Source organism: Erinaceus europaeus, chromosome 8 (genome assembly GCF_950295315.1).
Source record: "Erinaceus europaeus chromosome 8, mEriEur2.1, whole genome shotgun sequence".
In the NCBI taxonomy this organism is placed as follows: Eukaryota; Metazoa; Chordata; class Mammalia; order Eulipotyphla; family Erinaceidae; genus Erinaceus; species Erinaceus europaeus.
In genome coordinates this window covers 105,915,534-105,928,010 of record NC_080169.1, presented here as the reverse complement: position 1 = coordinate 105,928,010, position 12,477 = coordinate 105,915,534, and the positions used below count along the sequence as shown (strand labels likewise).

The following is a 12,477-nucleotide window of genomic DNA, read 5'->3' as shown; positions in this document are numbered from 1 at the left end:
TGGCAGCTAGCTAGCTACCTTAGGATCAACACCGACAGCCTTAGAACTTCATTTCCCAGCAAGCCTCGCGGCCTCCTATCCCGCGAGGCACGACGGGTTCCCCGGCCCCTCCAGTTCCCTCTCCGGTAAAGCTGCCCGGTGGAGTTGAGACACGTCACAGAATGAGGTAGGAGCGCACAGCATCCTGGGATTTGTAGTCTTCTCCGGGCCCGGACGCCCCCTCGGATGAATGGGACCTGGGCTGACTGCGAACTACAGCTGCTCGAGTCGCTGTGGGCTCCCGAGAGAGCCGCGCTCCGGGACGGGGGAGACTCGGGGCGCGGGGATGGTCGGTGCCGCGGCCGAGGCAGCCGCCGGGTTTCCTGGGGTAGCGGAATAAGCGTGCGCCACTTCTGCGCGCTCGCTCCCTTCCCCTGCACCGGCCATGCGCCCCGCTTTCGCTGTGGGCCTGGTTTTCGCCGGCTGTTGCAGCAACGTCATCTTCCTAGAGCTCCTGGTCCGGTGAGTGACCCCGTGGGCCGCGCCGGCTCTCCTGGGGTTGCACCCAGGAGGCGGGATGACAGGTGCCCCCCCCCCCACACACACACACCGGAAGCCGCGCGCCTCCACCCGCCAGGCGCCGGCATCGGACGGGGAGGCCGGGCTGCCTGGGAGGGACGCTGCTCACTGCACCACCCGGCCATGCTGAGCATCTCTCGGAAGGGGGCGAGGAGGATCGCTCGTGATACTGGTTTCGTAGCCTCGTCACACTCGGGAGTTGAAGCCTAGAGACTTGTTCGCGAGCTTGGTCCACACTTGGCAGGGAGCTCGTGACTGCACCCAGGGTTTCTCCAATTCTTTTCTGGACCCTGCCTGCGCCACCCCCCCCCCCCCGTCTCAGTCTTGTGCAGAGCTTTTTAACTTTGAAAGTCATTCATCTAATTGTGTCTAAGCGGCAGAGAACGTTTGCATGTGTGGGTCAGCGAGATAGCTCACCTGGGAGGATGCCTGCTTTGCCAGGTACATGCATGATCCAGGTGTGAGCCGGGGGCCCCCACCTTACTGGAGGAAACTTTGGCGCTGTGGTGTTCATGCCCTCTCCCTCCGACCCCCTTTCTCTGTGAAAAAGTCAGCTAGAGCACTGAAGTCCCCGCGACAATAAAACAAATAATGAAGAAAAAAGGCTCATTTATAACAAATGACCCGCAGATCATTCCTTTTGACCTCAGGCAGATATGAGTTCTCAGCCCAAGCACATCTCTCAGTGATGTAGGAGACGTGGGTGGTTCTTCTTCTTCGCCGCCTCCTCCTTCTTCAGAACTGGATTTTCTTCTCCTTCTTCTTCATTATTATTATTATTATTTTAAATTTAATTTTACTTATTTTCCCTTTTGTTGCCCTTGTTTTTATTGTTGTTGTACTTACTGTTGTTGTCGTCGTTAGATAGGACGGAGAGAAATGGAGAGAGGAGGGGAAGACAGAGAGGGGGAGAGAAAGATAGACACCTGCAGACCTGCTTCACCACCTGTGAAGTGACCCCCTCTGCAGGTGGGGAACTGGAGGCTTGAACCAGGATCCTTACGCCAGTCCTTGCGCTTAACCCGCTGTGCTACTGCCCAACTCCCCTTTATTATTGTTATTGTCTTTATTTATTGGATAGAAACAGTTAGAAATTGATAGCGACGGGGAGATAGGGAGAGAGACAGAGAGACAATTACAACACTACTTTACCACTTGCAAAGCTTTCTCCCTGCAGGGCCCCACCAGAGACTCGAACCTGGGTTCTTGAGCACTGTAATATGTGCGCCCAACAAGGTGCACCACCGCACCATCCCCAAACTGGGTTCTTACTTATGCAGAAGAGCCATCCAATTGACCGATAAGGCATTCCAGCTTTAAGGCATACAGTTTTAAAATTAGAAAGTGTGCAGTTTGAGGGTGTGACTATAAACTAAGACTGTGACACTTTCCCAAAAGGAAACTAGGCTAGCTTTATGGAGGTGCTTTGCAAATAATGTGGAGTAGCGGTGTGCAAAGTTCAGCGGATAGAAGCTGTTCCAGAAGAGACAACAGGTAGACTGGAAAAGGCTCAACACTAAAAAATATCAGAGTTATGAATTTCAGCCTTGGCTCTGTCATCCTTTTGCAAACCACTTAGCCTCTCGCTTGGGCCTCCTCTTTCCAACTGTAAAATATCTGTAGTGCTCCTTGGTGTTGTGTTTCTGAACCTACACCATTTCCTTTGACCAAGATGAGCAAGCAATCTTATGTGCAAGACAGGTGTAGTGTCATCTGTTTTCTTTTCAGATGCCAGGAAGTTAGATGGTCTTTTACTGTCTGTAAGTGGCAGAGTCACAAGTGGAACTCAAGCTATCAGAACTCCTTATCCGAGGTCTTTTGCAAGCTCCCTGTTGTTTTTGAAAGTAAGCAACCCCTCAAGTACCTCATGTGGTACCTACGGAAAAAGAGCTTTATTTTCTTGATGGCATTGCAGTCATTGTGAAGCAATCAATCTACTTGGGGTGGGGGGGGAGGTAACTTTTTCCAATGATGATTTTATCATCCTTGGGAGTAGGTGGTGAGGGATATATTGTGCAAATGAATTTCAGAAAAGTCTCCACTTCCAAAGAAAGCCATTTGGACAGCTGATTTTTAACGTGTCAAAGTAAACAAACCAGACTGGCTCTGGATGTAAAGGTCAGAGTGTTAACAGTATAATGTTTGTGTTAAATGTGCCATTCAGTTAAGTCTTGCCAGAAGATGTATTGTGTCAGAATGTATTAGCATATGAAGCCTTCCTTTACTGGTGGTGAATCCTTGGTTGTTCCCCAAGACTGTTCTCTCAACCGTTGAAGCAGGACTAAGTGAAATGGACCTGCAAACCTGAAACAGACCTGTATTCAGCTGCCCCTTCTGAATTTTTTTCTTGTTGTTGTGGATAAGTTTTTCACAGAATGTTTTTATGTATTATAAGACTGTCTATTTAGAACATAAAATAATATGTAAATAAGTCATCACTTCTTTTTTTTTATTTTCAAATCTGAGTTTTTCATATAGCACTAGATTTTCATAAAATATTACGGGGCACCTTTACTAATGTAATACATCGTACACCAGACAAGATGGCAGCTTTTTCCTGATTTGTTTTGGCAACGAAGTCTCAATTTTGCATGCCATTGATCAATAAGATAAAATTTTGTTTTGCTGTTGATAAGGTCATCAAGATTTGGATGATTTGTAAGGTCCTTGCTGGATTTTTCCTTCCTAGTACTTGTGACTTCATCTTGGGCCTCGCAGTGGGAAGTTCATGCATTTTCCTATGGAGCAGGAACCATGTTTTTTTCCTATTAACTTCCTTGGAAACAGTAGGCACCTTAATCAGTGGGAAGTTGAACACTGAATGGAAATGGAATTGTTAAAGTGACTTGCCAAGGAGAAGAGACATTTTTAGCTGGTTTTGTAAATTAAAAAACAAATCTAGCTTTCTTCTTCTGATTTCCATTACCTGTAATCAGAACCTCATCAAATAGAAAGCACAATGCAGGGCTCAGTGAGGATGCAAAGGAGAAAATGAGTGCTTTGCTCTCCCTCTTGAAAGATCTTGCATTCTACCTTGGCAATAGGGTACTCACCTCTGCTAACTAGGCAAGCTAGTGTCTGGCTTACATCAGATAACGGATCTGAAACATTTTCTTTTTCCCATTTTATTTTAACCAAGTTGTAAGAGGAGAATAGAGCAGTTAACTGGGGCCATTCCTCAGCACCCACTTTTGGGGTTCTAGACTGACTTTTAGATGCAAGAATCACAAAGAGAGCCAGTCATGTTTCAAGAAGATGAGCATTTATTGGGAGAAAGTGAGGACAGAAAAGGAGAAGAAAATACAAGCTGTGAGGGAGTCGGGCTGTAGCGCAGCGGGTTAAGTGCAGGTGGCGCAAAGCACAAGGACTGGCATAAGGATCCCGGTTCGAACCCCGGCTCCCCACCTGCAGGGGAGTCGCTTCACAGGCGGTGAAGTAGGTCTGCAGGTGTCTATCTTTCTCTCCTCCTCTCTGTCTTCCCCTCCTCTCTCCATTTCTCTCTGTCCTATCCAACAACGACAACAACAATAATAACTACAACAATAAAACAACAAGGGCAACAAAAAGGGAATAAATAAATAAAATAAATATAAAAAAATAAAATAATAAAAAAAGAAAATACAAGCTGTAGGCATGGAGACCCCCAATAAAGGGAGAGACTAAGTCCCTGGGTCCCCTGGTCTCCCAAGCTTCACAGTCCTTTCAGGGGAAGAGTGGGACCCTCAGGGGATGAGCGTCAGCCCTGTCTTCAGATGCTCACATCTGCCTTCATCTGCATTTTATGACCTTTGCAGTCAGGTAAGGAGGGAGTGTTGCGGCAGGATATGCAGACACACTGGCACTTTTGGGCTCTATTATTAGGCCCTTCCCTTTTTTCTTTTATGTTTTATTTTTTCTTATTATGAATTAATGCTGACTTGCGAGATCATAAGAGGTACTATATACACCATATCTCTGATGAACATTGATGCAAAGATCCTCAACAAAATACTAGCTAATCGAATTCAACAACATATTAAGAGAATAATCCACCAAGACCAAGTGGGATTCATCCCTGGAAAACAGGGGTGGTTCAATATTTGCAAGTCAATTGATGTAATCCACCACATCAGCAAAAAGAAAGATAAAGACCACATACCCTATACCCATTTATGATAAAAGCCCTCAACTGGGAGTGCAAGGAAAATTCCTCAACATAATGGAGGCGATATATGACAAACCCATGGCTAACATCATACTCAGAGGGGAAAAATTGAAAGCTTTCCCCTAAGATCAGGAATGAGACAAGGATGTCCACTCTCACCACTGCTATTCAATAAATCCTAGAAATCCTTGTCATCACAATCAGGCAAGAAAGAGCTACCAAAGGAATTGGAAAGGATAAAGTTAAATTACCATTATTTGAAGATGATAAATTGTTAAACCCAGTGGACCCCCCAGAAACTCTACCAAAAAGCTACTGGAAATCATCAATACATTGAGTAGCGTAGCAGGTTAGAAGATGAATACTCATAAATCTGGGGCATTTCCTTATTTTTTTTTCTTCTAGGGATATCGCTGGTGCTCGTTGCCTGCACTATGAATCCACTGCTCCTGGAGGCCATTTCTTCCCTTTTTGTTGCCCTTGTTGTTTATCGTTGTTATTATTATTGTTGTTATTGCTGTTGGATAGAACAGAGAGAAAGCAAGAGAGGATGGGAAGACAGAGAGTGGGAGAGAAAGTTAGATACCTGCAGACCTGCTTCACTGTTAGCGAGCATAAATCAAACCACCATCCACTGTAAGGAAGCAAAGATGTTTATTGACGAATTGCAATCCGGGCCGAGATGGTGACTGGTGTTAGTCTACCAAGCTCGACCCCGAACAGGGCTCAAACCATACAATTTATAGGAATTCAGACTACACTCAGGGAGGGGGAGCACATCACCTTATCAACCTACATCCAATAACAGGCTATAGCAAACACAAGATCCAATCATTTCAAACTTAGCAAAAGCATGATCCATTCAAAGCAAAGCGCGGGCTAGTTTCAAATATAGTAAGATCACACAACCAATAGAATTCAACCAGGCACATCCTCCTGCCATCGGCTATGACCACCCATCCGGTAGACAGCATACCACAAAGTCTGTGCAAAGGTCCTGATAAGGCTTGTCCCCATGTAGGGTCCTTAAAACAATGGGTGGCCTTAACTGATTAGGTCCTGTTTATTCAAGGGGGAAGGGGCAAGGAATTTTTCTACTTCACTCAGCAAGACATACTAAAAGCACTTAACAAACAAACAACTGCATAAAAAGGGAATTTCAAGGCTACTGCCTTTTACATTCACCACCTGTGAAGCGACCCCCCTGCAGGTGGGGAGCCTTAGGCTGGTCCTTGTACTTCGAGCCATGTGTGCTTAACCTGCTGTGCTACCCCCGCCTTTTTTAATAAGATAAGACAGAGAGAAATTGAGAGAGGAGGGAAGATAGAAAGATAGACAGCTTATGAATCCCCCCCCCCCCACACACACACACACACAGGTGGGGAGGTGGGGAAGTGGGGCTTGAACTGGGATCCTTGAGCTTCTCACTATTTGTGCTACTGCCCGCCCCCCTGGCATTTCTTTTGGTCCCTTTTCCAGGCCTTTTTCAGGTGGCAGGGGGAAGGTTGCTGCTTTCCCTAAGCTACCCACCAACAAAGTATCTGATGTTGACCTAAGTGCTGGGGTCAGTGCAGGAACAAACACAGGGAGAGCCAGGCCTGGAAACTCAGACACTGTGCTGCACACATGTTCCCCATGCATGTGAGGAAGAACTTGAATGTTGCATGGGAGATGGGAAGTCTTGAAAGCACAACTGAAATACTTTGCCCATTGTGGGAGGAGTTTTAATAAGGAAACCACCCCTGGCCATCGCGGCAGACCAATGGGAAGCTAACCCTGTGTGATGCAGACAGGCTTTGGTAAAGGGAACAGCCACAGAGAAAGGCCTGTTCTCTTCAGCCCCTGGAGTGAATTGGTGGTCCTGGGATTTCCATGGTCCCAGCCAGCCCCCCCTTAATACAAGGAAGTAAGTGTCTTATATCTGGAATAAATACAAAGATGTAAGTTGCCAAATTCTTTCTCTTTAAAGATGATTGTTGATTTCTTTTAATTGCCACCAGGATAATGTGAGTATTTTAAGGAAGTTTAATATCGTGTGGATATTTTAAGGTTGTCAAGAGATGCAAAAAGGGGGAGTGGAGTGATTCCTTATGGAGATGGGAGGTGTAGGCGTTCTAAAATTAAATAATGGTGATGACTGCACAACTCTAAACATACCGAAAACTATTGAATCGTAAAATAATAACAACAATAATAGAGGAGTCTGCAGACACCATTTATTTGCTATGTCACCTGGGAAACTTGCCTAACTTGGCATTGAGAGTCTTTAATATAATAGTACCAAGCCCCAAGAGTGAAGATAAAAGACTTCTCATAAAGGATGCACTTGTAAAGTGAACTGTTTTTGAACTAGATGATTTCCTTTTATCTCTTGCAGAGTTCTAATATTTGACTTAAGTGAGGCATCTCCACATTTATCCAATTGTCCAAGACACCAGGTAGAACATAGTGCTGCTCTCAGGAACCCCACATAGGACTGGTTTCTCACTTGCTCTGTCCATGTTTGCTTCCCTCATTTTATTTTCATTTCCATTGCAAAGACCCCATTCACACTGGAGCTGTCTTCTCAGCCAGCACCTAACTGTATGCCTGGCATGTTCTCCCATTGAATTGACCTAAGCTTTTATAAAGAGAAAATAGGAAGGAAAGCCCAATGAACCATCCAGTCAGTTGTCTTTCACCTCTTAGTTTGCTAAACACAATCTCCTCTAGTTCCATCCATTTTGTCCCAAAGGACACAATATCATCTTTTTTGATTACAGAGTAGTATCCCATGGAATATATCCCATAACTTCTTTAACCGGTCATCTGTTGATGGGCATTTAGGCTGCTTCCACTCTTTGGCTATTGTGAATAATGCAGCTATGAACAAAGGGGTGCATATGTCCCTTTGAACTAGTATTTCAGTGTCCATTGGATAAATGCCTATGAATGGTATTGCTGGCTCATAAGGTAATTCTATTTTTATTTGCTTAAGGACTGTCCATAAAATCTCTCAAAGGGTTTCACTCATATGTGGAATCTAGAAAATGAATACACATGAAGCTGGAAAAAGAAAAAAAAAAAAAAAGAAGAAGAAGAAGCAAGCAAACTGTTTCTAAGACTTGTGAAAACTATAGTGGTTATCTTTGGGAGGTGGAAGTGTGAGGACATAGAACTCTGACGGTGGGTGTGGCGTGGAATTTACAACCTTGTAATCTACTATTGATCACAAATTAAAAAAAAAAAAAACTATAAAAAGCCCAATAAACCCCAGCTGGGCTAAGCCTTGTACTTGGCACTTTACCTTTTCTCACTGACTCTTCAGTATAACATTCAAAATAGATCATTGTCATTTTATGGGTGAGAAAAATTGGTCAATGTGAATTTCTTTAAAAGGTTTACTATCCTTAGATTGAAGACCTTCCAATATGCTAGCTTCTAGATCCTGATCCTCATGATCTAATCTTTGCCCTTTTTCCTCTGTGGCAGGTACTATGTTAAGTATTTTTTGGGACTGACTTGCTTACTGTACAATAAACTAATGAGATAAGCACTAATATCGCTGCCACTTTAAAGATAAGAAAACTAGGGGCATCTGGTGGTAGCATGTGGCGTGAAGCGCAAGGACCAGCATAAGGATCCCAGTTTGAGCTCCAGGCTCCCTACCTGCGGGGGGTGGGTGGGGGGGGTCGCTTCACAAGTGGTGAAGCAGGTCTGCAAGTGTCTTTCTCTGTCTCCCCCTCCTCTCTCCATTTCTCTCTGTCCTATCTAACAACAACAACAACAATAATAACCACAACAGCGATTAAAAAGAAAAAATTAAAAAACGAGGACAACAAAAGGGGAAAAATGGCCACCAGGAGCAGTGGATTGGTGGTGCAGGCACCGAGCCCCAGCATTAACCCTGGAGGCAAAAAATATATATATTAAGTAAAAAAAAAACAACAACTATATTTAAATATACTTGAAATGAACTTCCACTGCCCCAAGGTGCCAGCTGGATCTTTGCATGTCACTGTGTACTTTTAATTATTGTGGAACTTGGTGGGGTTATTATTTTACTTGATTGTGCTATCCACCAGAGCACTACTCAGCTCTGGCTTGATACTAGGGATTCAACCTGGGGCTTTTAGTGACTCTGGCACATTCACCCGCCAAGTGGTCCTGTGGTCTTCAACTGTGCTACATGGTAGAACCAAGTGGGAAGCTTTCAAAAAATAGATTCTAGGGCCCTACCAGACCAATCCATCAAACCTGACAAGGGGTGGCTTCTCTGACATAAGAGTTCTCAGGCACTGTACTGGACTAGTCTATATCTAGAGCTGAAGTTCCTTGTCTTTGTCACTCACATGTACGCTAACAGTTTTAATTAGGTCCTAGAATGAGTTGAGTGTCTTAAATCAGCCCTGTCCCTTGAACAGAAGAGTTTAAAACAAATCCACGGATTCCCACTTTGTATTTATTCCCAGTGACTGAGCAGAGCCTAGTGGAGGACATTTTCAAGAAAACTATGCACATGTTACCATTTTCCACAAGAAGGATGCCGGAAGTAATTTTTCCATCATGTACATTTTTTTTCCTGACAGTCACTGTGGAAGCTTCCAACCCTTACACAGACCACTGAAGAGGTTTGGTTAAACAGACCTTGATAGAGTGTCTATTGTATTTGAAACTTGGTTACAGGTTTTTGTGTTTTTTGCCTCCAAGGTTATGGTTGATTATTGGACAGGACAGAAAGAAATTGAGAGGGGAGGGGAGATAGATTGGGAGAGGGACAGAGAGGCATCTGCAACCCTGCTTCACTGCTCATGAAGTGACCCCTTCGCTCCCCTGCAGGTGGGTCACTGGGGGCTGGAACCAGGATCCTTGCGCGGGTCCTTGTGCTTCATACTATGTGCGCTTAATTTGTTGCGCCACTAGCCAGCCTCCCTTGGTTAGAGTTTGGAGAACACTGTTCTTGCTGAAAAGCTACTGTTTCTCAGTCTTTTCTTCATTCTCATCCCCCCTTCCTAGATAATTTTTATTGATGACCCATCCGTAGAGGTATTGTGTATTGGCTTAGGTAGGTACTATTTGTGTATCTGTACTGGAAACTTATGAAAGGAGAGCACATGCCCTTCTTCCTCAAAAATCAATTGTTCTCCCTGTGGGTAAGCTCTCTGAGGTAGTGCTTCTGTCCTGAGGACTGAGTAAGACTCTCTGATTGACAGTAGTCATCACTGTGATTCCTGGTCTGAAGGATGTGGAGACATTCCAGGATCCTGACTAACACCCTCTGGCCCCATAAGAACATAGGACCAGTTCCCTACGGTAAGCTGTAGAACTAAAGTGCTTCATAGCTCTAGGAATAAGCATATGCAAATAGTTTTCACTCACAAACTATATGAGGGACAGTGTTATATGTAAGGGACAGTGAAATAAACATACGAACTCTATCCTCTTCTCTGTGAGGTATAATAGATCATTAAGTGTGTAACAATATTCCATTGAGATGAAATCTGAGCTTTACAAAAAAAAAAAAAAGGACCATGGGGTAACAGAAATCTACTCTGTCTCCATTGCTCTGAATGCTAGTCTATATTACAAGTTCTAATGTCCTTCACCTCAGCTTTTTGAACCTCCTTCTTCTTTTTTTTTTTTTTCTTGCTATTCACTACACAGGACGCATCCAGGATGTGGGAACATTGTGACATTTGCACAATTTTTATTTATTGCTGTGGAAGGCTTCCTCTTTGAGGCTGACTTGGGAAGGAAACAGCCCGCTATCCCAATAAGGTAGGATACATTGAAGTTTCTCTTCACTCTTGTTTTTTTGTTTGTTTTAAGTGGCTTTCTATTAAGCACACAAAAAGGAATCGGAGACATCAGAAGAACAGTGATTCATTTTCTAAATTTGAAAATGAAAAAAAAAAAGTCCAGGAAATCTTATATATTTTTAAAATAAAATTCCTGCCACAAAACTGAAAATGACAGCAGTGAAAGAAATCATCATTGCGTAAAGGGGATAGTGTTAAAGGCCTAGTGCAACCACACATTTTGTTCACCATTTTAGGCGTGCAGTTCGCATGCTGGTAAAGCTGTCAAATAGGCTTGAAGAAGGGCATCATTGTCCCTTAAAAAAAATGGCTTTTGGGAATAGAGGAGTTGATTACACAACGCTGCCAGTGCCCCCTGAACTGTTCATTTTAAAAAGAGTTGGATTTCTGCTTGGTGAATTTCATCGCCATGAAAAGAACATGAGTAGCAAGCTAAGGCAAGTGTGTTGATTCTGGTTTCCATCCATTTGTCCTTATTTGCATAACTGCTCACCTAGGGGAGACAACAGCCAGCAGGGCTGCTGTTAGAATAAATGATAGATTGTTCGCTTTTTACATGAGAGAGAGAGAGAGAGAAAGAATGTGCTACTGAGTTCTGGCAGAAGGCGGTGCCAGAATTAAACCTGTGAGCTGAGTCTGAATCTTTATTAGACTGAGCTGCCACCCTGGCCCCTGGCTATTTTCTCTGTCTGAAGCCGTAATCAAAATCTCTCATCCCCAGGAGCAATTTCTAGGCAGTGCCAGGTAGGCAGCTGTGTGGAATAGTTGGAATTAACTACCTAGAAAGGCCTTGGTGAACTCCATCTTGGAACAGAATTTTTTTTTTTTTTAAGTTTTCCAAACAAGACTAAGAAAATATGACCAGAAGCCTGGCACAGTCACCAGCAGGATACCATGTAGCAGAAATGGTGAAACAGCCATGCCCCGTGCATTTAAATTGTAGTCGTCATTCACGATCATGCTTCTCTAGCCCTCCAGCCTGGCTTACTTTAGTTCTGGCACAGCTGCCTAAGGAATTACAGAGCTCTACACCCCCAGGGAGATACAATTCTTCTTGTCAGGGGAGGTGACTTGAGACTCACTCTGCAGATTTGCAGAGATAAGAAAGAGAAAGGACCTGTTCTCAAAGATCAACTTTTCTTGAACAACAACTGACTCAACTTGGTTCTTCATTCTCTAGCCACTTATTTCAAATGTCCTTTTCCCCTTTTAAAGTGTATTAGATTAAATTATGTGAATCTGCTGATATTCAACCCTTTTGGGCCTACAAAAATCAGCACTTTACATGGTTTAGCCTGCTAAGTATAAAAGGCTTAAGTATTTTCTTGTGCAGGAGGAACACATGAAAATGTAAAATTCCACAGTTATTTCATTCATATGTTTAGAGTTGTTCATTTGTATTTTCTCTCTGCTTTTCTTTTTTTTTTAATTTATTTCTTTATTTGGGGAAATTAATGTTTTACATTCAACAGTAAATACAATAGTTTGTACATGCATAACATTCCCTAGTTTCCCATTTAACAATACAACCCCCACTATGGCATTTATCATCCTTCATGGACCTGTATTCTCGCCACCCACCACCCCAGAGTCTTTTACTTGGGTGCAATACGCCAATTCCAGTTCAGGTTCTACTTGTGTTTTCTTTTCTGATCTTGTTTTTCAACTTCTGCCTGAGAGTGAGATCATCCCATATTCATCCTTCTGTTTCTGACTTTTTTCACTCAACGTGATTTTTTCAAGGTCCATCCAAGATCGGCTGAAAACGGTGAAGTCATCATTTTTTACAGCTGAGTAGTATTCCATTGCTCTCTGCTTTTCTAAGTAGTAGGGTTACTGGATTTCCTCTTTAATGTTTCAAGTTTTTATTATTAATTAAAGACCTATATATTTCAAACAAGCAAAAAGTCCTCTCAAAGGATCAGGAACCCTAATTTTAAATATACATCCACAGAAGTCAAATGATATACTCAGCCC

General features: G+C 43.4%; 1 protein-coding gene across 4 annotated transcripts in view; it reads left to right on the top strand.

The window, feature by feature from the left end:
• The first annotated feature begins 220 nt into the window (after window positions 1-220).
• The window catches only part of SLC35B4 (solute carrier family 35 member B4), a 37,604-nt gene continuing 25,347 nt past the window's right edge, over window positions 221-12,477 (top strand). For 3 of the 4 annotated variants that reach the window (XM_060196602.1, XM_060196600.1, XM_007526544.3), the window contains exons 1-2: window positions 221-501; window positions 10,346-10,459. In XM_060196602.1, the coding sequence (XP_060052585.1) occupies window positions 425-501; window positions 10,346-10,459 (191 nt within the window). In that variant the 5' untranslated portion in view covers window positions 221-424. Of the gene's footprint in view, window positions 502-9,879; window positions 9,995-10,345; window positions 10,460-12,477 lie in introns of those variants that run through there. The other variant, XM_060196601.1, reaches the window with a different exon arrangement.